At 35.3% G+C, this 24955-nt stretch overlaps 5 protein-coding genes across 5 annotated transcripts; 4 read left to right on the top strand and 1 right to left on the bottom strand.

Moving 5' to 3' along the window:
* The first annotated feature begins 2857 nt into the window (after positions 1–2857).
* On the top strand, positions 2858–6178 carry LOC104721033 (sodium transporter HKT1). The gene is made up of 3 exons (XM_010438942.3): positions 2858–4031; positions 5156–5386; positions 5806–6178. Exons 1-3 carry the CDS (start codon positions 2956–2958, stop codon positions 6017–6019), a joined length of 1521 nt encoding a protein of 506 aa, XP_010437244.1. The 5' UTR covers positions 2858–2955; the 3' UTR covers positions 6020–6178.
* Positions 6179–8749: 2571 nt separating this feature from the next.
* On the top strand, positions 8750–11208 carry LOC104721022 (sodium transporter HKT1-like). Its single transcript, XM_010438933.3, has 3 exons — positions 8750–9804; positions 10596–10790; positions 10870–11208. Exons 1-3 carry the CDS (start codon positions 8765–8767, stop codon positions 11081–11083), a joined length of 1449 nt encoding a protein of 482 aa, XP_010437235.1. The 5' UTR covers positions 8750–8764; the 3' UTR covers positions 11084–11208.
* Positions 11209–11289: 81 nt separating this feature from the next.
* On the bottom strand, positions 11290–18744 carry LOC104721008 (isoleucine--tRNA ligase, cytoplasmic). The gene is made up of 25 exons (XM_010438921.2): positions 18041–18744; positions 17893–17958; positions 17289–17810; positions 16800–16913; positions 16542–16639; positions 16055–16133; positions 15796–15954; positions 15510–15599; positions 15285–15418; positions 14819–14978; positions 14618–14701; positions 14317–14526; positions 14077–14202; positions 13848–13985; positions 13651–13754; positions 13491–13554; positions 13181–13269; positions 12932–13073; positions 12778–12841; positions 12603–12670; positions 12312–12434; positions 12096–12161; positions 11864–12005; positions 11680–11771; positions 11290–11586 (listed from the first exon to the last, which is right to left on the bottom strand). Exons 1-25 carry the CDS (start codon positions 18572–18574, stop codon positions 11485–11487), a joined length of 3570 nt encoding a protein of 1189 aa, XP_010437223.2. The 5' UTR covers positions 18575–18744; the 3' UTR covers positions 11290–11484.
* A 2989-nt stretch (positions 18745–21733) lies between these two features.
* Positions 21734–22667, top strand: LOC104720994 (uncharacterized). The gene is made up of 3 exons (XM_010438895.3): positions 21734–22056; positions 22150–22300; positions 22410–22667. Exons 1-3 carry the CDS (start codon positions 21906–21908, stop codon positions 22501–22503), a joined length of 396 nt encoding a protein of 131 aa, XP_010437197.1. The 5' UTR covers positions 21734–21905; the 3' UTR covers positions 22504–22667.
* A 530-nt stretch (positions 22668–23197) lies between these two features.
* On the top strand, positions 23198–24927 carry LOC104720982 (chlorophyll a-b binding protein CP26, chloroplastic). Its single transcript, XM_010438885.3, has 6 exons — positions 23198–23728; positions 23815–23899; positions 23982–24032; positions 24131–24251; positions 24365–24499; positions 24579–24927. Exons 1-6 carry the CDS (start codon positions 23536–23538, stop codon positions 24837–24839), a joined length of 846 nt encoding a protein of 281 aa, XP_010437187.1. The 5' UTR covers positions 23198–23535; the 3' UTR covers positions 24840–24927.
* Positions 24928–24955: the final 28 nt, after the last annotated feature.

Raw genomic sequence — 24955 nt, 5'->3', positions numbered from 1 at the left:
GTTTTCTCATATGATCAATCCACCTAAACCATTTTCTTGGAGAATTTTACTTACAAAAATGTCTCCTTCCTGTTTCAGGAGACTACAGAAATCACTTTACCAAATAGCAGACGTAGAGTTAGGGAGTGCAATTAACATTATTGAAACCTTTCTTTTCTTGATTAGGGTCTTAAAAATGAATTGTGGAGGCATTCGTCAAATAATCTGCGATAATATTATTTTATTTATATGTGTTTTCTAATCAGAAAATGAGACGCAGAGTAATTAAACCACAAAAAAAATTATCGCATTATCTTTTTACTTTTTATCGACGAATTAAAATCGATGATGCAGCAAGAAATAAAAAATTACGAATTAATATCGTTAGCTTTAGAGAATTTTATTTGCTTCTTCAAAATATGTTGAATTTTTATTTACTTCATTGAAATATGTTAGGACATTTGATTCGTACCTCAAATTTGGTCAAGTTTTTATTTTCTTTGATGAAATTGAACCTATATATTGTTTTGCAATTTTCCCGGAGTGTTAGCTTTAGTGGAAAATGGAGTCATATATATCATTGTCATTCGAAGTGCAATATAAACAAATAGTTCGTATTGTTGAAAGTTTAGTTGATTTTTTTTTTTTTTTTTTTTTGGAGTTGTTAAAAGGTTCAAAGCTTAGTAGATAATAAAAGTGGTATTCACGTAATATTCCATAGATCGATAATGTGGGTTTTGAAAGAAGAGAACAAGAAGTGGTTAAGAATGTAGCATCCGATTTGTGATTGACCACTAATCTCCAAAGTTAGTGGGAAAGACAGAACAAATTACAAATTAGAAACCACAATTACGCATTTATCTTTAACCTCATGGTGTTAGAGACACGTTCACGTCTTCGCGATATAATATTGCCTGCCTTAAGTTTGTTTTAAATATTATTATGTGCGAGAAGACGCCCTAATTAATTAAAGGAGATAAAAAAGACAAGTTGATCTTAATATTGCACTTGGGGATTATATAATAACTTTACTTCTTGGTTGAAGATCTTGTAAACTTTACCTCCTTTAATGAGTGAATGAATGGAAAACAATATGTTTGATAAAAAAAAAAGGTGTTTAGAAAGTCTCAATCAAGGAAAAAAACTGAAAACTTACGTAAATCAATCCGTGGTTCGAAAAGCACTTGGTGATTTATCATATGTCCTTTCCCATGAACTTGTTTTGCCTTACTATTGGATAGTGACATTCTAGGGACTTATGAGCCATCCATCTTGTTATGTGAAGAGTGTTTGTTGGTTGCTATGATGAATGTGATTGTGTTATACTTATATATGTTGTGTGGTTACCTATACATTTGATGAATTTAATTTGATCGATAAGAGTATATATGTAATTAATCACACGTAGTACTTGGAAAGTGTAGTATTAGATTTTGCTCAGACATCTCCCTTTATCTCGTTTTAGGTTTATAAGATCTCTCGGGATGAGCCCTCGACTGGAGACGGAACCGTACAATAAATACGAAAGTATGTGTACTGGTTTTTTTTCTTCACAATAAACAACCCGGGTTTCGATATTGTAAATTCACGAAAGTGACCTAGTAGTAATAGGTCGGACAGACACTAGAACTAGTACTATTGGTAAGTACACGTTTACACGGTCTGGCTTACTGAAATGTTCTTATCGTTAAATCTGATATCAAGACAGCTAGACGAATCCAAAGACACAGAAAGAGAGGTCACTTACAAAATGGTTCTATTTACAAACTAAGTGACCTTTCGTCTTTTTTATTTTTCCATTAGTGTATATTGTATCGTTTACTTCATAGTGTTACCTTTCTTCGAAAAGGTTAATCAACAAACATTTGGTGGCTCCGAATAATTTTATCTCTAAGCTTAATTAAGAAGATCTCCTAAATTTTTTCGTATATATAAAAACATTTACACCTAGCAGAAGATAACATTTTATATATATAAAAAAAAATGATTTTCTAGTGCTAAACGCATTTGAGCAGGATGAACATATTATGTTCTTCCTCTATTGTCAACATCTACATCAAAGGTTCGGATTTAATTCATTTTTTAGAGGTATAATTTGTTCACGATTTAACATAAGTGGCCACCTAGCAAAGTGATTGATACATTCACCATTTAAATATTATATTGTATCACTTCTTAGATTTTACCAATGGTCCCCTATCATACAACAGTTTACTCCTCGTGCGCATAACTCTCTCAAAAAAATATTTTAAATTTTTCAATAATTATACAAGATTGCTTATCTAAGTAAAATGCTGGAAAATTCTAAACTCGTTTTTCCAAATTTGCCTTTAGACTTTGATTTTGACTTTGATCTTTTTTGCTCGGATCCTCTCTTCAATCTATTACGAGCAAATGTAACATATTATGTTGACTCTTTAGTACTGAACTACTGATATATACTATAAACATTATTTCCTTCGATCAATTGTTCGTAATTCCAATAATTCTATTCTCAAGAATTGGATGAATTGCTCTCTACATAGGCTAAAGTATCATGATGCATGGAATTGGATGAATCAACATTTTATTATCTATTCGTTTTCTTTCTATTAAAATAGAATATTAATGTTGAAAATAAAATCCACATAATCAAGGTAGGAAAAGGAATGTTTTGGGGCAAACAAATAATAAAGAATAGCCCGTTTCATTCCAATTAAGGAAGAGAATTTTGCCACGTCAATTAAATTAGACATTTTTATATTTGCTTTTCTTTCTCTCATTTCGTATAGAATTCTATATCGTATTCCTTCGAAACTGGAAAGAGAAAATCTCTGGAAAAAAACGACGTGAAGTGGAAATTGTTATATATTGGTATTATATCAGTAATAGTCACCATATAATATGTGGCTGAAAATGTTCATGTACGTGTAATCTTGTAATATATAAACACACCTTACGGCCAATAATAATACATAGACCGAATCAAGAACTAAAATGGAGAGAGTTGCTGCAAAATTAGCTAAACTCCGTTCGCAACTTACTAATTCTAGTTCCCTATTTTTTCTCTACTTCATCTACTTCTCATTCTTCTCCTTTTTAGGGTTCTTGGCACTCAAAATCACAAAGCCAAGAACCACTTCACGTCCTCATGACTTGGACCTCTTCTTCACTTCTGTATCTGCCATCACAGTCTCTTCCATGTCCACCGTTGACATGGAAGTCTTCTCCAACACTCAACTTATCTTCCTCACTATCCTCATGTTGCTCGGAGGAGAAATCTTCACCTCGTTTCTCAGCCTCTACTTTTCCCATTTCACCAACTTCGTCTTCCCTCATAACAAGATTAGACATCTTATGGGGTCTTTTAATTTGGATCGTCCGATAGAGGATGGCCATAGTGACCTCGAGACTGTAGTTGATCATTGCGAGGGTCGTACCAAGATCGATGAAAGGGCATCTAAGTGTTTGTACTCGGTGGTTCTTAGTTACCATCTTGTATCAAACCTAGCTGGCTCTGTGTTGCTTCTTGTGTACGTAAACTTTGTTAAATCGGCAAGAGATGTACTTAGTTCCAAAGAAATCTCACCTCTCACCTTCTCCGTCTTCACAACTGTCTCCACGTTTGCAAACTGTGGATTTGTCCCCACGAATGAGAACATGATTATCTTTCGTAAGAACTCTGGTCTCATCTGGCTCTTAATCCCTCAAGTACTTATGGGAAACACTTTGTTCCCTTGCTTCTTGGTTTTGCTCATATGGGGACTTTATAAGATCACAAAGCGCGACGAGTTTAGTTACATTCTCAAGAACCACAAAAAGATGGGATACTCTCATCTACTCTCTGTTCGCCTATGTGTCCTTCTTGGATTGACGGTGTTAGGGTTCCTAATGATACAGCTTCTTCTCTTTTGCACCTTTGAGTGGAGCTCCGAGTCTCTTGAAGGAATGAGTTCGTACGAGAAGTTGGTTGGATCACTATTTCAAGTGGTCAATTCAAGACATACCGGGGAGACTATTGTTGACCTCTCTACACTTTCCCCAGCTATCCTCATACTCTTCACCCTAATGATGTGAGTTGCAGTTGCTTTAAATCCTTTCCTCATATATCAATGCATATATGGACTCAAATTATGTGCATAATGTCGACATATTTTTCGCCTCTAAAAACTTGGCATGCATATATATACACATAGCTAGGTGAAGTTTCTTATAGACTTAATTATATAGTACGTGCAAGTTGTATCTTGTGTTTTTTAACAATAAATTAAACTAAAACAATTGAGATAGTGCTTTTTAATACGATCGAATACAATAAAAAAGGTCACCACATGAAAGTTGGCTAGACTTTTCACTACATAAAAAACCAAACATATCCTCTGCATGCATGCGCGTATTGTCTCACATAGTTTGGAAAATTATTAAATCATTTACCTAACTTTTCTATAAAAGCAAATATTTTCCTAACAATTACATTGTTTATTCTTTACCAAAATAAACATTTAATATTTTATTCTAAGATTCTTTAGCCCGTAACGCGTCAATCATGCACACCTATGTGAGTAGGTGGCACAACCAAAATATTTGCATCAATTAGTTTTAGTGCTATTGATTTTGGGTAAACCCACGAATTAACAGCTTTTAAAGCTTCTTTTACTAACGAAAAATTAATCTTAACTATAAGTCTATAATTAACGCAGTCTATTTGGGTTGTTGATTGAATTTAATTATGGGTTGAAAATATAGATACATAAATACCTAAATAATTATATATTCAAGATAAGTGTTGATTCGGTAATAAAAAATAGTAGTAGTAATATAAAAGATTTCTCAGTGAGCTTGTCAAATTTTCCCCAAAAACATTAACGCTGGAAAAGGACTTAAAGTTTTTGTCAACTTGAAAACTTTTTCCATAACTTAATGTAAATATTTCGAAGGTGTTTTTCACTTAAGAGTTTTTGGAATATATAATTAACCAAAATAGGAACCTCCAAGAATATGTGGTAGACAAGAAATGATGGAGTGAAGTAGAATATGTCCATGGTTTTAGATTCAGTAAAAATAAATGTCCCTTCGAGCTAGGTAGTGGAGAATGTATCAGTCTCCAGTTCATCATATTCACAAAGCATTATTCTTTGTCTTTTACATAAAATAATTCTTGGGCTAATAAGTAAAAAACTAAAATTGCCTTGATTAGGTATCTTCCTCCATACACATTGTTTATGCCGTTGACTGAACAAAAGACGATAAAGAAAGAAGGAGATGATGATTCCGGAAATAGAAAGAAAGTGACAAAGAGTGGGCTGTTCGTATCACAACTTTCCTTTTTGACGATATGCATATTTCTCATTTCAATCACCGAAAGGCAAAAACTACGAAGTGATCCACTCAATTTCAATGTCCTTAATATCATTCTCGAAGTTATCAGGTATGTTTCTATATATCTATATTACATTATCTGCATCCATATTATATAGGGGATCACTAAAACTTCAAAAACTGACTAAAAAGTCTCCTAGAATATAAGAAGGCGTGGATAACTTAAGCTCCTAAATGAACTGGCTGCACAAACATATTAATACCTTTGTAAACAAATTTAGGAATGTGCACATAAATATGAAAGAAAGTTTTCTAAGAGTATTTGGGCCTTGTGCAAATGAAAACACTCTCAATCCATGTGGAGAATCGGACTTGTGTGCAACATGACATTAACGTAGAACTAGAACAAACAAAAATATAGATATTTAAAGGACAAGGGTTTGACCAAAAACAAAATTAAGATTAGTTCATTTCATGAAAGCTGTGAACTCTAATCCTAACAACAAATTATAATGATTGTGACGACAGTGCATATGGAAATGTGGGTTTCACGACCGGGTATAGCTGTGGACGCCGTCTGAACGTCAGTGATGGTAGTTGTGAAGATGCAGGTTATGGATTTGCAGGACGATGGAGTCCAACCGGAAAATTTGTACTAATAATAGTAATGTTTTATGGTAGGTTTAAGCAGTTCACAGCCAAATCTGGCCGTGCATGGATACTTTATCCCTCCTCTTCCTAACATATATCATATATATAGATGCATAATAAACATTAATTAGTCTCCTAAGTCCTATGTCACGTTAATATTTCTATTTTTGTGTATAATGTGTAGTTTGCATCTATCGTTAATATTGTATCAATTTATGATCATATAATATAAGGAGTATGTCACCTTGTCTTTGCTGTTGCAATTCTAATAATAAAGTTTATGTGTATGATGAATATTCATACACATAGTAAGTTAGTAACCAATATATATATTTTATATACAGAAAAGTTGTGTAAGTATAATATAGACTATGATTCTTTTTCTCTTTTTTTTTTCTTTCAAAAAGCCATCACTATTTTTTTTAGGTGGTGATTGTTTAAGCATTTTCTATAGAGGATATTGATTGGTGAAATAATGCACTAATTTTTTAATCGGTAAGAGAATAATGGTACAGTTATAGGGGGTAACATGTAATAGCAATATTTTTGTTGGAAAGAAATTACTGCTCAGTTGTAATTGCTCTGATTGATAAGATCATGCAGTATATATAGTATAATTAATATAAAAGCAGAAGAATTAAAACAAATAATATGAAAATGAAATTATTAAAAAAAGAATTGTTCAATTAATTACATTTTATTAAACAGCTATAAAATAGAGAAGGGATATAGATAAATGAAGTATATTCTACCTCTTTACTACCTCAAAATGATGATATTTTGTATAAATTAATTATTTATCATATATATATATATATATATATATATATATATTTTATTCATTTTTTATTTATCATATATTTCGTGTACCTACCTATCATTTTTTCCTAACAGATATATTGGCCAAGTGCTGTCACAAAATGATAGTGTCTTAAAACTATCATTAGAGTGGATTTTATGATCGATGAAATCAATCTAACAAAATGAATTGATATTGTTATTTTTCGGCTTTCCTAAGATTTTACTTAACAACACTATAAAAAAAATGGAATTGAAAAAAAAAATCTATATAATGGAGGAGACAACACAAAGAAGACATTTAACTCTATGATCTTCACTCATCTCCCATGCTCGGTCTGGATCACATGTCTTCTTTTATACATGTTAAGATCTAGGTTGAAACTGAAATCTCCGGTCCATCCTATGTTTCATCCATAACTTTCTGTCTTCTTAGATATTTCAAATTTTCAAGTGAGAGCTTTGTGCTCACGGATCCTCTTCATTTTGCAGCATCGGTGCATAATGCATTGTTCCTTACTTTTGTGTCGGGATGAAATTAAATTAGTTGATAGGCGCAAACCTTTGTCAGACACCTATTTAAGCTCTGACACTAAATAAAACTAGACAATTAAATACATAAAATTAATTAAAATATTAGTCATTGTTCAGGTTTTTATTTATTAATACTGATTTAATAGATTTAGTTGGACTATTCTTTTATTTGGATGATTATAGTAACTCTAATTAAGTTACAATTACAAATTAACAAAACTAGAGTATCACCTAGAAAACAATTCTATCTTCTTAATTAATAAATACAGAGTTTAGGACCAAACCGTGGAAGCTGAACAGTAAATGATATCTTCATGACAAATAGATACATATATAACCTGGCCAAATAATTATAATCAATTAAAAGTCTAATCAATATACTCTAATCAGTTAGAAGTCTAATCAATATACTCTAATCAATATAATCTATATCAAATTTGAACTCAGTGACAATAATTCTAAATAAATTATATTTCTAAGATTCAGACGGACCTAGGACTCGTTGACAAATTAACCTTAATCAAATAATGATCTTAAAAGTAATCTTAATCATGATGATTCAAATTGTTTAGAACAAATTTGAACTCAATAATTCTGCAAAAATAATATTTCTAAGATATATAGATGGAACTTTGAGTCATTGACTAACCTTGATCAAAATAATGTGTACGGAAATAATCCAAATCATGATTTAATATTTAATCATATTTTAATGTCGTTTCTGGTGAACAAAATTATTTATCGAATGGTTATTCAAATTGAACAACTCATAACTAAACATCATATATACATATATATATCAACTAAAATCAACATATGTAGCAATAATATACACAACTTCGGACATTCAAACAACCTAATACAAATTACTACATATGATTCGAAAGTCCTTATTCTTACGTGGCAATATACACAACTTCGGAAATTTAGATCAAACGATGATCATTGACATGTTCGAACATGTAAATATATGTAGAGGATTGGGCAGATTATGTTTTGAGTGTCATTGTGCATTGATTGATTCGTTGTATCTCCTCATTATCTTGAATTTGTCGATCTTGGCTCTGCTTCATTTTGTTTGTGAAAACTATTGGTTTCTCTACTTAATAATAAGATGAGAAGGCCGAAACATAAAAATAGCATGGTTTGCTTGCGACATATGTACACATAATATATTTATTTTTGAGATTCATTCAAAGCGTGTGACAAGCGTGTGACACGTACTCTGGTTCAAGTCTAGAAGTAGTAATTTTTTAAAGCTTCGTTAACAAAGTTAAGTTTCAAAAACCTTTCAAACGAATTATGCAGTTGATGTATAATTTATAAACATTTATTTCTTTTGGATATCATTTTACATTACATTAAAAAGGCAAAAAAAAAAGCGTGTGAAACTCCATTTTTATTGTTTTCTGAAAGGAATATTGAGAAATAGTCATGTGCGGTGTAATATATAAACATGATATGGCCTAGAATAATGCTTACACCGATCCCAAAAAAAAAAACAATGAAGAGAGTTGCAACAAAATTAGCTAAAATCGGCCGTACCCAACTTGCTAAACCTTGTTCCCCTTTCTTCCTCTACTTCATATACTTCTTGTCCTTCTCTTTGTTAGGGTTCTTGGCACTCAAGATCTCGAAGCCAAGAACCACTTCACATGTTAATGACTTAGACCTCTTCTTCACTTCTGTCTCCGCCATCACCATCTCGTCCATGTCCACTGTCGACGTGGAAGTATTCTCCAACACTCAACTTATCATCATCACTATCATCATGTTCTTGGGGGCCGAGATCTTCACGTCCTTCCTCGTTCTGTATTTCTCCCATCTCACCAATTTTGTTTTCCCTCGGAACAAGATCGAGAACTGCCGGATTGATCTGGAGAACGATACTGATCTTTGTGAGGGTCCTAGCCAAATCAATGAGAGGGCATCTAAGTGCTTGTACTCAGTGGTTCTTGGTTACCAGCTAGTAACAAACCTTGTTGGCTCTGTGGTTGTTCTTGTATACGTAAGCTTTGTTAAAACGGCCGGAGATGTTCTTAGTTTCAAGGGAATCTCACCTCTCCTTTTTTCGGTCTTCACAACAGTTTCCACGTTCGCAAACTGTGGATTTGTCCCAACGAATGAGAACATGGTCATATTCCGCAAGAACTCGGGCCTTCTCTGGCTCCTTATCCCTCAAGTACTAATGGGAAACACTTTGTTCCCTTGTTTCTTGGTGTTGTTTATTTGGGGACTTTATAAGATCACAAAGCGTGACGAGTTTGGTTATATTCTCAAGAACCACAAGAAGATGGGATACTATCATCTACTCTCCGTTCGTCTTTGTATTCTTCTTGGCTTAACAGTGTTAGGGTTTGTGATGATACAACTTCTTTTCTTCTGCACCTTTGAGTGGAGCTCCGACTCTCTTGGAGGAATGAGTTGGTACGAGAAGTTGGTTGGATCGTTGTTTCAAGTGGTGAACTCGAGATACACCGGTGAAACCATTGTTGACATCTCCACACTTTCACCAGCTATTTTGATACTCTTCATCCTCATGATGTGAGTTTCTTCATTCTCTCTCCCTCTTTTTCATTCATCTTTTGCATTCGCATGTGGACTTGGGAATATTTTAATCTATCCGGTCGAAACGTACGAGGTTAAGGGGAACGTACAATTCTTTCAACATATCTTCACACATGTCGAAGTTGATTAGCTTTTCAAAGAACATGCTCTATGAATAAATTTTTCTATATTTTTGTATTTATTTTCAACAAAATATTTAAAGCACGTAGCCACGTAGTCCCAATCATTCGTCTATGAGTGGGTCAGAGGGTGGTAGAACTACATTTTTAAATTAGAACTGGTTCTATTTCTTTGGCTGAATCCACCAATTAACTGACATTAATTAACTTAAACAGTTGACTGTTTTTGGGGGGTTTTTAATTGTTTATTGCTTGCAGCAAAAGAATACCATCAAAAACAGAATTTGGTGACGTCTTCTATGAAAATTGAGATTATGCAAGGTTATTATAAGCAATTTGGTTATAAGCAATTTGGTTACATACTGTATGTTTCTTTATATTTAGGTTAATAATACGATTTCAAAGAGTTTGGGAAAAAACGTCATTGAAAAAGAAAACTTACAAGAGATTATTGCAGAAAAAATTGGATGAAGTGAATCAGAATTTAGGCACATGCATGGATTTAATTCAGTAAAACAAATAGAATATATGTCCTTTCAAGGTTGTGGGGAGTCTCCTCGACATTAATTATCATACTCACACAAGCATTTGAATTTGTATAAAATAATGATAGGGAATAATGAGTAAAAATATAATTGCGTTGACAAGGTATCTTCCTCCATACACATTGTTTATGCCATTGACCGAAGAAAAAGAGAGGTCGAAGAAGAAGAGTGGGCTGTTCGTGTCACAACTTTCATTTTTGGTGATGTGCATATTTCTCATTTCAATCACCGAAAGGGAAAAGCTACAAAGAGATCCACTCAACTTCAACGTCCTTAACATCACTCTCGAAGTTATCAGGTATAGTTTGTTTTTCTTTCTTTTTTTGTTGAAACGTGTAAACTATACACTTATTGCTGATTTATTATTGTAACGACAGTGCATATGGAAATGTGGGGTTTACAACCGGGTACAGCTGTAAACGGCGGCTGGACATCAACGACGGTGGCTGCATAGACGCGAGTTATGGGTTTGTGGGACGATGGAGTCCCACTGGGAAAGTCATACTAGTAATAGTAATGTTTTATGGTAGGTTTAAGCACTTCACAGCTAAATCTGGCCGAGCTTGGATTCTTTATCCCTCCTCTTTCTGATATAACATGTGGTAGTATTATTGTATGTCTGTATAATATCATGTTTGCATCTTTTTACCGAAGCTTTCCAACAATGTGAAAAGACAACGTATTACCAAACAAAATGTATGAAAACATATTTTTTTTAAAAGGTCTATTTTCATAAGGAAATTTTAGAACGAATTAGTGTACGTGACATGCAAGTGTCTTCTTTGTACTAAATTCCATGTTCAACTTTGCTCACTGGACTCATCACATTTAATAGAACGAATACCGAGTCTCAACACTGATGTTCCAACTTTTTTGCAACAATCTAAAGTAACACTTGAAAGTAAGATATGGAAGAAAAATATGAGAATTTAACGGTTGAAATTAAAATCCCTGAGTCACCACAATCAATCAAGACAAAACCGAGGGAGGGCTTATGCGTTCCTCTTGCTTAACAAGTCGCCGACACTCAAATGTAGATGTTCTCCTAGAACAACAGTCACAGCAGGCAGGTTCTCAATGCAGCTCACAGTTATCTGCCATACAAGATACATGGAAGTTGTAACAATTTGGGTTATCAAAAAGCGTAACTAACGATCAGTATTCACTTCAGAGTGGCACAAACAAACCTTCCCTTGTCCAGCTTGGAACTCTGATTTTAAACTCAAATGATCCCTTGATAACAAGTACGTTTGAAGCCCGGTTGCAGACTTTATATCTCCTGTAACCAATAGTGTGTAGACTTGTTAAAGAGAGAAAGAGAGAAAGAGAGAACTGATGGTAGGCATCCATTGTGATGAGATTCTGACTTACCTGAGTATAAAGCAAGAACAGCTTCTTCATTGAACTTCAAAGCAGGTCTAGCCAAACTTATCTTATATGACAACTTTGGAACCTTTTTGACACTCTCATCTGATGTTTCTTTGGGGGTAAATATCTCATCGGCTATTATGACCTGTTATATAAAAGATACGCAGATAAACATTATGCTTCTGCTGCGCCAAAAAAAAAAAAAAAAAGTAGAAGCGGAGTGTTGATGACTTACTGCATGTGATGGCATTAAAGTAGACAGAAGCAAAGGGGAGCCAATTGAATCCTTGATGTTTTGTTCCTGACCAGCAAACAAGAATGATGAGACAGAAGTAAGTATGTGGTTGATAATATTCATGTTGGAAACATATTTCGTTTGATCCCATAGCTAAGCAAATTTCAAGTAGAACTTGAGTTAACACGAATTGAGTAACAAACCAAAACCAGTTACCTGAGAGTGAATAACTTGTTTCGCGACAGAGTCATCCTCGTCCAATGATTCAAAGTACACTTCCACAAAGTCTGTTGGTTCCAGACCTGACTTTTTCCGTAGTTTCTGGATCCTATTGACAATCTATAACACGGAGAAACAAAGATCATGAGCACAACATTAGACAACAGCTGTTTAATCTGGATATAGAATGTTCAGATACAGAAAAAAAAGAAACCCAAAGAAAATATACAAGTTGTAAGAAACTGTGCTGCTTTTGTTTCATCTAGACGTTAAGTTATATATATTTACCTCTCGGGCAACACCTGCTTCAACCAAAGAATCATCTGCTCGTAGATCCAGAATCACCAAAACATCCCCTGCATCATGAACAAAAGCAAATATTATATTTATCCTTACCAATATACTGAATCAAGATTCACATAAAATTGACCACAGAGAAGTGGTAGTTGATTATGATTCTTACCATCTCCAGCTGCATCAATCTCATTATCTTTCAAACCTTCTGGGCGTTTGAAAACCCTGACAATCTGAATAACATATGAAAGATGTGTCAGAATTTAGCTAGTAAAACATATTCTTCAAGCTATCGCACAGGAAGACACCAGAGCATGCAAGACCTTGATATCTGTTAGCTTTAGCGAGTGGTCAGCAATAGTAACTTCCCCAGCCTCCTCAAATGTTAAGATATCTTTTTGAGACATTTCTTGAACTCCCTTTTTAACAAGCCCCATCGACTTTCCAAGTCGCTTGCCTAGTATACTGCAGGAATGAACATGTAAAATTTCACTCTACATTTCTTTCAGAAAGGCTAAAGCACATTGAGCTTAACAGTTAAAAGAAAAACACAGGAAGAAACCTTAACTAACCTGAAATCTGGTTCCGCTTTTAGAGATGCATACTTCAGAGCATCATTGCATGATACAAGAGATCTTACGTTAAGTTCTTCCAATACATACTGCAATGCAAAATCAAACAGGATAAATACTATGAATCAATAGTTGATGTGAAAAGCCTAGCATGCACTCAGGACTCTTGGACCCTCGAGCATTTCGCTTCCACATAGCTGTCATTTGCTGATTTAAAATGGTCCGCAACAACAATCTCAAAAAAAAAATTCGTATATATAATTGATTAAAACTTTCAGAAGATAAACCACTGTTCCATAACACCACAGACCTCTCTTAGTACTCCAGTTATGTCATTTAAGAATTCTGCATCTGGATGGACTACAATCATTTCCCTGATATACAACAAGGACAAGCATGTATGAATTTGTTTTCATGTTTTAGGCTAATAACAAAGTGGAAACTGAAAAAAATAAAGTACCAACACTCACTTTAGAGGAGTTTTCAAGGGTAGCCTGTTACGCTCACGAATGTTCCGAGCGAGATCAATGATTGTCATCATCCTTGTAACACTTTGCTCAATCCTCTCCCCGCTCTGTTTAAACTCAAGAAGAAAATATAAGTAAGCAAAAGTTCAAAAATTTTGTATTTTATCCTTGGATACTAAAGATGTGGACTTGAGTCTTACCGTTCCTTCCTCTGGTGGTATACTGCAGTAATGAATGCTTTCCTCAGAACCTTTACACACTTTCCGCAGATTCTGGTATAAAGTTTCAGTGAAGAAAGGAGTAAAAGGGGCCATCACTTTGCAAGAAGTAAGGAGCACCTGAAAATAGTCAATTATTAGTTACAATAAGTGATCAAATAATGATGACTATGCAAAAAAAAAGTATCCCTGCAAACTATTTTTACTATACATTGAATAAAGTTGAAAGAGCAGTGTGACAATCATCTTCTCCTGTACGGCCTTTTAACCTCTTGCGGTTGAATCTAACATATATGTTAGTGAGATTGTCGAGGAACTTCAAGAGATAAGGAACCACCTAAAAAAAAAGAAAAGGAACAAAAAAAAGATGTTAGAGATACCACGAGAAATTAATAACGTCTATCTAAATACAAACAGCATTTCATGCTGAAAATGACAAGTAAAAACTTACAGTGTAAAGCCGATATCCATCCATCTCCTGACGAACAAAACGGACAAGACTTTGCGTAGCTGAGTGAATCCACTTATCAAGAACGTTTGCTGACTGTAAATTTGCCAGATCAGTAGGAACAAAGGGTGCACCACCCTCAGTCTCAAGTCTCTTTGCATTCTGAACAAGGAACCGATATGCATTGTACCATGGAAGGAAAACATCTTTGACCTAGTGAATCCCAATACGGACCAGAAAAATTCAGACAAACAACAAATTACTAAAATAAGCAGCAAGAAAGTTAAACACCAAAATCACTCACAACACCAAGTACTCCTTCTTTTTTGAACCGTAGTGGCTCAGCACGTACAACTGGAGAATTTATCAGGTACAATCGCACAGCATCCTGTCAAGGTTTACATATAGTCACTAAGTTATGATATACAGTTATACACACGCTGCTAGAACATTGGGAAAAAAAACTCAAAACGCAGTATAAGAGCATATTACAGGTAAAACTTACAGCCCCATACTCATCTATGACTTCCAAAGGTGGTGGGTAATTCCGTAATTTCTTAGACATCTTTTTTCCATCCTCAGCAAGCACAAGACCATTGCAAATCAGATTTTTGAACGCTGGTTTTCCAAATAATGCAGTAGATAACACCATAAGAGTATAAAACCTGTGCAGACCAAACCACAAGTTAATATACTATTCACTGCCTATTTAGTAGAAAAGAATTATTGCTTATGATGCCTTTGTTAAAACACTTGTAGAATCACAATTCATAGTAAACTTATCACAATTTCCTTTAGCTTCGACTCATTACTTAATTAAGTGCAATCATTCAGGGTAATTAAAATCATCCAACACAGTAGAGGGACGGAACAAACCCTGAGAACTAAAATGATATGGTTTTTAATTGCTAAAGCTTAACTAATATAACGGCTTATATTTCTAGCCACAGTCAAAAATTGGAATGACATACCATCCACGAGTTTGATCAAGCCCTTCCGCCACAAAATGACCAGGAAAGTTCTTCTCAAATAGCTCCTTGTTTTCAAATGGATAATGGATATATGCATAAGGCATTGACCCACTCTCAAACCAACAATCAAAAACCTGCAACAACGTGATTTAGTCGTAAACATGGGATAACACCCCAAACAATCATGAATTATTTGATAAATGAAAGAAATTGGATCCATCTTACATCTTCTACACGACGGAGCACACCAAATTCAGGGCCACGACTTGATGGGATTGTAATTTGATCAATATGGTGACGATGCAGATCAAAGACCTGCACCATAAATCATCAGAAAAACAAATGAGCATCAGACTTTTTGCTGATATAATGAAGCATCAGTGAGCTATATGCTGATATAATGAAGTATTTTATTTTAACCAATTTATCTTCCAAGAGTGCATGACAGGTATTTACAGCAGAAAGAGAGACAGAAATAGAACAAAGAAATGCAAACAACAAAAGAAGAGACCTTGACACCAGAGAGCTTTTCAAGCTTCTCCACGGAATCCATGACAACAACTTCCTCCCCATCATCGCTGATCCATATCGGAAGAGGTGTGCCCCAGAATCTACTTCGACTGATAGCCCAATCCCTTGCATTTTCGAGCCAATTGTGAAAACGTTTATCCTGAATTGCAGATTAATCGAGAAAATTATTTCATATTAGACACTCATCTAAACGCACTAGTAATATATACCCAAGAATACTGATCCTTTCTTCTACTAACCTTCACATAATCAGGTACCCATTTCGTCTGTTCATTGCTTTCTAACAACTTATCTTTCATTTGCTCCACGCGCACAAACCTAACAGGTCAACCAGAAACAAACTTTAAAGTCCTAACCACACATGAAAAAGACAGAACAACGTTCATATCATATTTCTGCTAATTTCTACGTGCCATTTAGGTCAGATACTCCTACATATGAAATCTAAAATAGATAAATGAAACATGGAAAATCAGAATATCATAAAAAGTTTGGTGATATACACAAAGATAGCTTATATAGCTCCAAAAAGGGGCTGCCCGATATAATCACATGAAAAATCTTAGGATTATTATTTATCCCCAGAGAACTGGTACAGGAAAAAATCCTACATCTTTAAAGCCAAAGTTAGAAAAGGCCAAAGAGACAGATTGCCTCACTATACTAGCACTAAATGATCCAACTACTAAGACCTTAACTCAAGCTCATATGAAACATGAAGCATACCAACTCGGAACTGCTCTATATATGAGAGGGGTGTCTGATCTCCAGCAATATGGATATGAGTGAGTAAAGCTCCCCGTTTTGACAAGCCTGCCTTTGTTCTGAAATAACAAAATAATATTACTTCATAAATAAAAATCACCTACAGTAAAACAATCCAATGGTCCAAAATGTACTTCATTCTCTAAGAAACATGACAAATCATTATAATCTTAACCGACTAATCATGGCCTATTAAAAACATTAGGCATTAGTAATCACCTTAACAGCTTCTATAATAGCCTTGTCTGCATCTTTGACATAACGGCCTCTGAAGTCAGTAATTCTCTCAGTAAACGACCCATCGTCATCAACAGCAACAACTAAATTCTCACCCTGCAATGACGGATAAAATCATATACAAGTATGTTTAACACAATGAGATGAAGCAAAATTAGTAGAGTAGACAGGCATGGGTACTTAAACGATACTATAAGCCTAAGCAGGAGAATAAGTAACAACAAATGAGCATTTCTACGAAATCCCACGTAATTACCAACCCAAAATCTAAGATCAACTAAACCCCAACTGAATGACACTACATTATATTTTCTAGTCATGTGGTCAGAAACTGAAACAAAGGAAGAGAGAAATAAAATAGAATAGAAATTCTATTACGTTAACTACGGTCATGACGAACCTTTATAATTCTATTTCTATTTTATTCAATTTTAACGGAGTGATAAGGAAGAGGGTGTAGTCAAATCTAACCTTTTTAATTATCTTGTTCTGAAGACAAACACGATAATCATCTTCACCAAAGGCAGGAGCACAGTGGACAATACCAGTACCACTGTCATCAGTGACATAATCATCTGCTACTACTCGAAAGGCCTCACTTGAAAAATCGCTGAAGTACTCAAACAAAGGTTCATACTTCTTCCCAACCAGGGAAGCTCCATTAAATTTCTCCAAAACTTCATAAGAATCAGCTGCACTCTCAGGTTTAGCACCTTTCGCTTTTGGATTTGCATTCTTGGTATCACCAGCAGGTCCATTACTTACCTTGGTCTTGGGCTTATCAGTGGGAAGAGCTGACAACCGAGACTCAGAAACAACATACACTTTTCCAGTGTTCTTGTTACGAACCTTCACATAGACAAACTTTGCATTGACACACAAAGCAAGATTGCTTGGAAGAGTCCACGGAGTCGTAGTCCATGCCACAAAAGCAGCATTATCTTGATCCCCAATAACCGGGAAAGTCACCATGATTTCTGGATCAGGGACGTCCTGTAGACCCATTCTACCAATATCAGAGACCAAATTATCCAACAAAAGACAATTAAACATTAGCAAAAGCTGAAGCACACACCTTGTAGTTCTGACCAGCTTCAAAATTAGATAAAGGAGTCTTACAACCAGTACTATACGGCATTACCTGCAATTAAGTAACGAGTCAATAATAAGAATCTCTATTCACCAAATTCAAACAATGCAAGGAAGAAGAAGGCAAAACAAACCTTGAAGCCTCTGTAAACAAGATTCTTCTCAAAAAGCTGAGCAAAAACCCACCAAACACTCTCCATAAAAGGCAAATCCATAGTCTTGTAGTCATTCCTGAAATCAATCCAACGCCCAGTCCTAGTAATAACATTCTCCCACTCAGTAACATAACGAGTCACAATACTCCTACACTCCTCATTATACTTATCAATCCCCATCTTAATCACTTCATCTCTCCTCTTAATGTTGAGCTTCCGATCAATCTCGTTCTCAACAGGCAAACCATGACAATCCCACCCGAAGCGACGAGTGACATGGTGACCAGTCATGGACTGATACCGAGTCACGATATCTTTAATCGTACCGGCGAGGATGTGTCCGTAGTGAGGAAGCCCGGTGGCGAACGGAGGTCCGTCGTAGAAGATGTACTCAGGGAGATTCTCAGTGCGTTTGAGCTGAGTCTTGAAAGCATCGATTTGAGTCCAGTATGAGAGGACGTTTTCTTCTTGGTGAGGAAACGAGAACTCTTTGCCTTCGCATACTTCTTCCATGGCGGAAACTGATGAATCAATCTCCTCACGAAATTAGGGTTTCTGCAGATTTCTCTAGTTCGGCGCAACTGAATGATGTCAATGAAGAAGTCTTGGTAACGTTTTTTTTATCCTGAAGATGAAGGTTTTGTAAGTTTTTTTTTCTCTTAACCTTCTTACTGGGCCGGGGTGAAGCTTTCTTAAGCTAGTAAGCCCATAACTATGTTCACGGATGCTGTTTTTTTATTATTTTTATAATTCAGTTTTAGGATTTTGAATTTAAGATTTTTATTTAGAAAACCCCAAAGAAAAAAATTAGTTTTTGGTTTTTTGACAAAAATAAATTTATCAAAAACTAGATTCTCTAAAATATAGGAGAACTAAAAAGTCCAAAAAAATAATGAGAGATTGATTATAACAAAAATGTTTTCAGAAATATTAGTTTTAAAAAGAAACTTGATTTGTATGACAAATGAATTTCGTAAGAATATAAAAAAATATACCTAAAAAATCTTTCAAAATCTACAAACATAAGCCATATTTAAAAAAAAAAAAAAAATGGCCAAGAAGACTACGTAGTCAACAACAACAACAAAAATGGAGAATGTAAGTAATCCCAAACAACTTAACTTACTACAAGACTTTCGAAATCCCAATTGAATGCATCATAAACTGCATCTAAACTATGCCAGTGCCATCACAATTTAAACAACAATAAGTAAAACGAATATCAGTAGTGGAGAGAGTAACTCAGAGAATATATATATATATATACCTCAGTTTCCACTGGAAATGCAGCCTTCACACAAATCTTCCTGCAAACACACACAAAACAACAATCCATTTGTTTTACATAGGGATGTTAAAAATGGGTTTTACCCAGTTGGGTACCCGAAACCAGGATAGAATGGGCAGGACCCGTTTACACAAAATTTTACACGGGTTTTAAATGGGCAGGACCCATTTACACAAACTCTTACACGGATTTACCCTTCTGGATGATGGGTACCCATCGGGTTTTTTCTTACTTCATGTCAGTTAATCATAAGCCGACAAATCAGGGTACATATGCTCTCTCTCAAAATCGAGTGATATTAATTATAAGCATCATATAATTTCTTTTTGTATCAGGTTTTTGATTCTCATCATCAATCGTTTGACCTTTGATCTGGGTTCTAAAATTCTTATTTTGTGGGCTGCCCTCTGTTTATCATGCTTATTGAAGATGCTTGAGTTCGTCTCATGAAGTTGGACTGTGGTGAAAAACACGAAAGAGGCAATTTTAATTTCGAGGTGGCTATAATTTTCTTATTGCACATATTTGTTAAAGATTAGTTTGAGTGGGGGAGGAGAAGACACCAAGTTACGATTTGTCTCTTTGTTTCTTACTTTCTTTTATTGTTTTTATTTTTCTATGTTGACGGTGTTCAATTGTTCATGGTGGCTTTGGTTTAATATCTAGCTCTTTGATTGGTTTTCATTTTTCAGATCGTTTGATTTTGTTGTTGTTTATTCTATTCATTATCGACAATCTGGGTACTGTGTTAAGATGAAAATTTTACTTTATCTGAGGTGTGGGGCAGAAAAAAAAATTCCTGATGAGTTAGCATTCGGGGTACCCACAGGTAGTCTTAGTATAATCAGGTTTTTTGTGGGTTTACCCATAATACCGGATATAATAGGTATTTTGAGTAATAAAATACACAAAATACATAATAAATATCATATTTGTATACATAATACATAATATAAATACACAACGTAAAATGCAAAATACACCATATGAGACAAAAAAATTCGGGTACCCACGAGTTTACCCATAAAAGTTAAAACCCGTTCGGGTTTACCCACTAGACCTAAAACCCGTTCGGGTTTTTTGAATCTGGATTTTTTTTTGGCGGGTTTTTTCCGGGTTTGGGCCGGGCCGGGTTCTAAAGTCAGTATAATAAATTTCAATTCAAGATACCACTACATAGTAATATATAAGATCTCATCACCCCAATCATCATCAAAACAAAAGAAAGCTATCTCATACAGTGAATTGCATGCAATTTAAACAAACAGGGAAAGTGCCGAATCCAATTCGACAAACACTAATTGAAGCTATCAACATATAACCCTAATTTTGCTAATACAAATCTAATTCATCGCACCATTGAACCAAACAATTCGAGAATTGGCCAATTCAATCTCTAATTTGGTGAAGCAAAAACCCTTTCCAAATGATGAACTGCCACCGTCGATGGTGATGATGATATCTCTGGTGAAAGACGCTTTGCTTTACCTCTCAATTCTACCAAGAACTCTCAAGCTTTTTCCATTAAAATCATCGATCTACCGAGAGAGAGAGACGAGAGACAGAAACGCGAGAGAGAGAAGAAAGAAAGTAAATCGAAAAACAAAAAAAATAAAAATAAACTCTTTTTTTTTTACTCCAACCAGTAGAGATAATCTAAATTCTAAAGGTCAGTAAAATGCTACTTGTGTCACTTGTGTGTCATAATGTTACAAAATTTTATGTCACTAAATATGTAGTATTTTTTCTATAAATTATGTATGTTACTATTTGTCACTATATAGCTACACTTAGTTACAATAACTATTAACTTTAATTTTGTGACTAATTTGTAATAGTTTATAGAGATTATTTGTTATTAATCTTTTTTGTAGCAAACATATGTAACTATATGATACAAATTTACTAGTGTACTGATAATTTGTAACTTATTGGGTTAACTATGGAATACTACCCAAACTATACTAATTCTTCAATAAACATCTTAGACATTTTGCCTCTTTTCTAAACATCATAAACTATATTTTTCTCCGTACTATAATTTCTTCATTATCAACCCAATATTGTCATCATCGTACAATCATCATCATCATCATCATCATCATCATCATCATCATCATACTACCATCATACTATCATCATGTTAAAGAAAACTATAAACTACCCAAACTATAATTTCTTCATTATCAACCAATATTGTCATCTTACTATCATCGTCATCATCATCATCATAATCATACTACCATCATACACTATCATCATGTTAAAGAAAACTGAACTAAAATCAATCCGAACTGAACTGAAACCATATCAAACTAATCTGAACCAATTTAAAACCAAACCGAACTACACCAAGTCAAACTGAACCAAATTAATTTTGATTTGAGTTTAGTTTAGAACGTTTGTAGAACCGAACTCGAAAAAAAAAACGGAAAAAAAAAAACAATCGAGCATATAACAATAACAATGGGCTTTGTTAATATAGGCCCAATTAAAGTAATGTAATAGCGAAATCCACGGAGAAAGAGCGACGGAGAGAGAGAGTGGGGGACGACGATGAGCAGCAGAAGAAGAAGAAGCGGAGACGAAGACAAGGGATTGCTCTGGAAACTTCCTCAGGTTAGGATCAAAGACGTCGGAAATGTTGGTCCAGCCTTTGGACTCGGTTTTGGTTGCGGAGTCGGTTTCGGCGCCGGTCTAATCGGAGGTAAAAATTTCCAATTTCGATCGCCCAGAGTTAGTACGAATCGCTCAAAGCTGTTTTATAGATAAACTGAGTAGAGAGATTTGATGGAAACAGGTGTAGGATTCGGACCAGGAGTGCCTGGATTACAGTTTGGTTTAGGATTTGGAGCTGGTTGTGGAATTGGTGTAGGTTTTGGCTATGGTGTTGGAAGAGGAGCTGCTTATGATCACTCTCGTTCTTATTATAACGTTGGGAAGCCATCTTTGTGAGTTATAAAAATTTAGTCTTTTTAGTTTTTTTTGGCTTCTGCAATTTCAGTTCTAGTGGTTTAAAGAGTAAGGAAGATGATTTGGGACTTGTTGATTTGTTTACAGGAATGAAGTTGATTCTCTTATTGATGAACTTGTTGTTAGTACCAAGAAGCTTGTGAAAGCTACTACCAAAGAAATCGACAAGTGGATAAAGTGATGAACATTAGTATGTTTTTAGCTTTTTTGCATTGTAGCTGCCAAGTATACGTTAGTGCTGTTGCTATGTTCTTTAGATCAAGAATGTAGAGACTCGGGGGCTAGTGGATCTCGTTTTGTATTGTACAATTGGTTATGGTATAAAGAACGTAATTTTACATGGCAGATTTATCATTCTGGTAAGTGGTAATGTGTATATTGTGAGTTCTGGTTTCTCGTTAAGTTGTTGTTTAGGGTGAAGCTTGAATCATCACAAACGCTAACTTGAAGTGTGAGTTTGAGCATTTGGTATAACCCAATTTAAAAAGGTAGAACCTGCTTAGTGGCACAGTGATCTTATCTCATCTCTAGGGCCAATGGCATAAAGTGGTTATGATTCGCTTCCACCAGGTGTCAACGCTGTGCTAACTAAGTCATTAGATCACTTGTGTTTCGATCCAAATGCTTTACTTGTTGTCGACTTTGCGGGAAGTATTTTCCAAAAGGCTTTTGTTCATTTTCGGGACTTGTCTGATGCTTCGATGAAATCCAGATGTCCCATGCTCCAATTCTTTATTTTGATGTAAAAAGGCAGTCCCAACTATTGATCCCATGAAAAAATAGAACCGTTGAGTTTGGGCGTCCACAGGACCACAATGATTCTAAATGACCCAAGGAATTTACTGAAAATCCAAAGTAAAGACTGTGGAAGGCTTGTGGATGACACTTCACAGTTAAGATTTCATGTGTTTGAGATTCTTGTAACACAGTTGGTAGTATAGGTGAAAAGCTAAGCCACACAAAAGAGAAAACAGAGGATATGGATAAAATAGATTATCCAACAAAAACCCATCTTAAAGCCACATCAGCATCCACAAACCAATCAGAGCAAAGAATCATATTTCACATTTTCAATTCAGACCAATCAAAATCCTAAACGAATCCTACCCTTCACCTTATAGCACCAGTTTCGTCTCTTCCTTCTTTCACTTAGCTCCTCCCTAGTGTTAAACCAGAGCAAAGCTTGAAACTTTGGACCAAGAAAAAAAAACAGATGGCGTCTTTGGGTGTGTCGGAAATGCTTGGTACTCCCCTTAACTTCAGGGCAGTTTCAAGATCGTCTGCTCCGTTGGCTTCAAGCCCGGCCACGTTCAAGACAGTTGCTCTCTTCTCTAAGAAAAAGCCAGCTCCTCCTCCTAAGTCCAAGGCCATCTCTGAGACTAGCGACGAGCTCGCCAAGTGGTATGGTATGTGATGTGTCTTCTTCTTACATCCCTTTCAAGAATCTCTGTTTCTCTATGGAATGTGTTTGTAAATTGTGATTCTTATGCAGGTCCTGACAGGAGAATTTTCTTGCCCGATGGTCTTTTGGACAGATCAGAGATCCCAGAGTACTTAAACGGTGAAGTTGCTGGAGAGTAAGACACTTCTTCATGTCTCTCTTGGTATGTTTTTAACGTTTGGCTTTTGTGCTTATGGTTCATTGGTCTGAATTTGCAGTTATGGTTATGACCCATTTGGTCTTGGCAAGAAGCCTGAGAACTTTGCTAAGTAAGCAGATTCTTTGAAACCTAAACCTGTTTCTTTGTTTCCTTCTCAATGTATCGAACTCGTTGTTAAGACTGGTCGTGTAATGAATGTGGTTGCAGATACCAAGCCTTTGAATTGATCCACGCAAGATGGGCTATGTTGGGAGCTGCTGGTTTCATCATCCCTGAAGCTTTAAACAAATACGGTGCTAACTGTGGTCCTGAAGCCGTCTGGTTCAAGGTTCTTACCTACTTCTCATCTTTATGAACATCCAATTGCCTTAGATTCTATATAGCAAAAAGCAAGAATGTGTTATGTGATGGGATGAACCTTATTGGTGTGTTACAATGCAGACCGGTGCTTTGCTTCTTGATGGAAACACATTGAACTACTTTGGCAAGAACATCCCTATCAACCTTGTTCTCGCCGTAGTTGCTGAAGTTGTTCTCCTCGGTGGAGCTGAGTACTACAGAATCACCAACGGATTGGTACATTACTCTCTACACTTAGCTACAGCCTACACTTAGATAGAAAAATGACTAACCTTGAAATGCTAATATCTGACAGGACTTTGAGGACAAGCTACACCCAGGAGGTCCATTTGATCCTTTGGGACTTGCGAAGGACCCTGAGCAAGGAGCACTACTCAAGGTTAAAGAGATCAAGAACGGGAGATTAGCCATGTTTGCGATGCTCGGTTTCTTCATCCAAGCTTATGTAACTGGTGAAGGTCCTGTTGAGAACCTTGCACAGCATCTCAGTGATCCTTTCGGAAACAATTTGCTTACCGTTATCGCTGGAACTGCCGAGAGAGCTCCTACTCTCTAAGCCATTTTCTATTTTCTAAGAGCTTCCAAAATGTAAACTTTGTTCGATTGGAACCTTCTTTTGACAATGTTATAAACTTTCATCTGAATCTCCTTGATATATTTCATTGGTGCTTT

Source organism: Camelina sativa, chromosome 2 (genome assembly GCF_030686135.1).
Source record: "Camelina sativa cultivar CO46 ecotype springtype chromosome 2, ASM3068613v1".
In the NCBI taxonomy this organism is placed as follows: Eukaryota; Viridiplantae; Streptophyta; class Magnoliopsida; order Brassicales; family Brassicaceae; genus Camelina; species Camelina sativa.
The sequence above is the reverse complement of the archived record's forward strand: the minus strand, read 5'-3'. Positions and strand labels throughout refer to the sequence as shown.

What these genes read in the sequence shown, in the direction of transcription:
- LOC104721033 (XM_010438942.3), top strand. Translation starts at nt 2,956, where the DNA reads ATGGAGAGAGTTGCTGCAAAATTAGCTAAACTCCGTTCGCAACTTACT. An exon ending in ATACTCTTCACCCTAATGAT is followed by an intron (nt 4,032 to 5,155) that starts GTGAGTTGCAGT and finishes TGCCTTGATTAG; the next exon opens with GTATCTTCCTCCATACACAT. An exon ending in ATCATTCTCGAAGTTATCAG is followed by an intron (nt 5,387 to 5,805) that starts GTATGTTTCTAT and finishes TTGTGACGACAG; the next exon opens with TGCATATGGAAATGTGGGTT.
- LOC104721022 (XM_010438933.3), top strand. Translation starts at nt 8,765, where the DNA reads ATGAAGAGAGTTGCAACAAAATTAGCTAAAATCGGCCGTACCCAACTT. An exon ending in ATACTCTTCATCCTCATGAT is followed by an intron (nt 9,805 to 10,595) that starts GTGAGTTTCTTC and finishes TGCGTTGACAAG; the next exon opens with GTATCTTCCTCCATACACAT. An exon ending in ATCACTCTCGAAGTTATCAG is followed by an intron (nt 10,791 to 10,869) that starts GTATAGTTTGTT and finishes TTGTAACGACAG; the next exon opens with TGCATATGGAAATGTGGGGT.
- LOC104721008 (XM_010438921.2), bottom strand. Translation starts at nt 18,574, where the DNA reads ATGGAAGAAGTATGCGAAGGCAAAGAGTTCTCGTTTCCTCACCAAGAA. An exon ending in TATAGAGCAGTTCCGAGTTG is followed by an intron (nt 16,134 to 16,541) that starts GTATGCTTCATG and finishes TTGACCTGTTAG; the next exon opens with GTTTGTGCGCGTGGAGCAAA. An exon ending in TCCAAGCTGGACAAGGGAAG is followed by an intron (nt 11,587 to 11,679) that starts GTTTGTTTGTGC and finishes CTTGTATGGCAG; the next exon opens with ATAACTGTGAGCTGCATTGA.
- LOC104720994 (XM_010438895.3), top strand. Translation starts at nt 21,906, where the DNA reads ATGAGCAGCAGAAGAAGAAGAAGCGGAGACGAAGACAAGGGATTGCTC. An exon ending in CGGCGCCGGTCTAATCGGAG is followed by an intron (nt 22,057 to 22,149) that starts GTAAAAATTTCC and finishes TGATGGAAACAG; the next exon opens with GTGTAGGATTCGGACCAGGA. An exon ending in AACGTTGGGAAGCCATCTTT is followed by an intron (nt 22,301 to 22,409) that starts GTGAGTTATAAA and finishes ATTTGTTTACAG; the next exon opens with GAATGAAGTTGATTCTCTTA.
- LOC104720982 (XM_010438885.3), top strand. Translation starts at nt 23,536, where the DNA reads ATGGCGTCTTTGGGTGTGTCGGAAATGCTTGGTACTCCCCTTAACTTC. An exon ending in CGAGCTCGCCAAGTGGTATG is followed by an intron (nt 23,729 to 23,814) that starts GTATGTGATGTG and finishes ATTCTTATGCAG; the next exon opens with GTCCTGACAGGAGAATTTTC. An exon ending in ACAGAATCACCAACGGATTG is followed by an intron (nt 24,500 to 24,578) that starts GTACATTACTCT and finishes AATATCTGACAG; the next exon opens with GACTTTGAGGACAAGCTACA.